Genomic DNA, 1,532 nt, shown 5'->3' with positions numbered 1-1,532 from the left:
GAGAGAGAGAGAGAGGTGTGTGTGTGTGTGTGCTTTACCTTTTGTTGAGCATAAGGAGGGAAGCGATGAGAGTGAAAACTATCCCACTCTGCTGCAAGACAACCTGGGTCGTCCCTAAACAAACGAAACAAAGAGAAAGAAGAAGAAGAAATCGAGAAGAAAAAGAAATAGAGAAGAAGAAGATGCAGATCTGCGGGGAGAGAGAGAGACGGAGACTGTTTCAGATTTCACTCTCTATCACCTCTCTCCCACGATAAACCACGTAGAGACCGGTAGAAAACAGATGACAGAGAGATAGATTTAAAGAGAGATAGATAGATAGATACACGAGGAGATAGAGAGAGAGGCTATGCAGTTTTGTAGCTTATCAACGTTGGAACTGCCTATTTACATACATGCAAGAAAGACACATACACATACATATATATGTATACATATATATATATAGACGGAAGTGTGTAGATATAAAAAGAGATAGAGAATGTATATACTTACATGTACAGATACATGCGTATATATATATATCTATACATGTACATATCTATAGATAGATAGCTATAGCAGTAGACTCGGTCATTTTTGGAGACGCTGACTTCTTGTGAGGAGCCTTCTGAAGTCTCAGCGTCGATGGAGACGTCTACATAAGAAGAAAGAAGAAAAGAAGGGGAAGAGACCTTAAGAAAATAAACACTGAGAGAAATTGGTAGAGGTGAGAGAAGAGATACCTGTCAGAGAAGGTCTAGTAGGAAAGAAAGGAGGAGAAGAAGAAGACGAAGAGACCCTTGAAGATAAGGTAGATGAAAAGCCAATTCTTATACAGCTCTAAGAAAATGTCTGGACTCCATGTACCTATATCTATATGTATACCTAAGACTTCTTGGTAGACATTTTCTGGTGTATATACACCCGAGAGCTTGAGGTGTATGTACACCCAAGACTTGATCGACTTGACGTGTACTTTTCTATGCACGTATCTAGACACTTGAGAGTCTGTGTTTCTGAGGCGAGAAGAATTTCTTCTTTCTTCTTTTATCTTTCTTGTTTGGTGTGTCTCTGTCTTTTCTGTCTTACCTGATGTATGTACAGCTCCGATGATGCCTATAATACCTGCGAGGGAATCGAGGAATCCCATTATGGCGAATCGATACTTCGGAAATTCTTTACTCTCCTACACACACATACACGCCATTTCATCGTTCAAACAGACAAAGAAAGAAAGAAAGAACAGATCTCAGATATGTCCATCTCTTAAAAGATATACGAACATCTACATAATATCTAGATAGATAGATAGATAGAAGCATGCTACACTCTACCTACGAAAAATGGATATAGGTATGTATGATAGATAGCTAGATAGAATGTAACCGTTTGACGGCGTCACGTACATGTAGCAAATCTGTCATTTAGAGAAATCTCTAGCTAGTCCATCCTCCCACCAGCTATTCCCTCTTCGGAACTTCCTTACACCGTCCTCCGGGTAGAGGCCAACAAGCAACATCCATCTCTACCTACCTATCTCTAATCTATCT

The 1,532-nt window shown here is 39.8% G+C and overlaps 1 protein-coding gene across 1 annotated transcript; it reads right to left on the bottom strand.

Annotated features, from left to right (window-relative positions):
- Positions 1–34: 34 nt before the first annotated feature.
- CSUI_002987 (uncharacterized protein) lies at positions 35–1,168 on the bottom strand (the record flags this gene model as incomplete). Its single annotated transcript, XM_068063185.1, has 2 exons — positions 35–114; positions 1,072–1,168. Coding segments are annotated over 2 exons (177 nt in total), but the record flags the coding sequence as incomplete, so codon positions are not given.
- Between the last annotated feature and the right edge of the window lie 364 nt (positions 1,169–1,532).

Source organism: Cystoisospora suis (assembly GCF_002600585.1).
Source record: "Cystoisospora suis strain Wien I chromosome Unknown contig_1259, whole genome shotgun sequence".
Classification (NCBI taxonomy): Eukaryota; Apicomplexa; class Conoidasida; order Eucoccidiorida; family Sarcocystidae; genus Cystoisospora; species Cystoisospora suis.
This window is presented reverse-complemented; position numbering and strand designations above follow the sequence as displayed.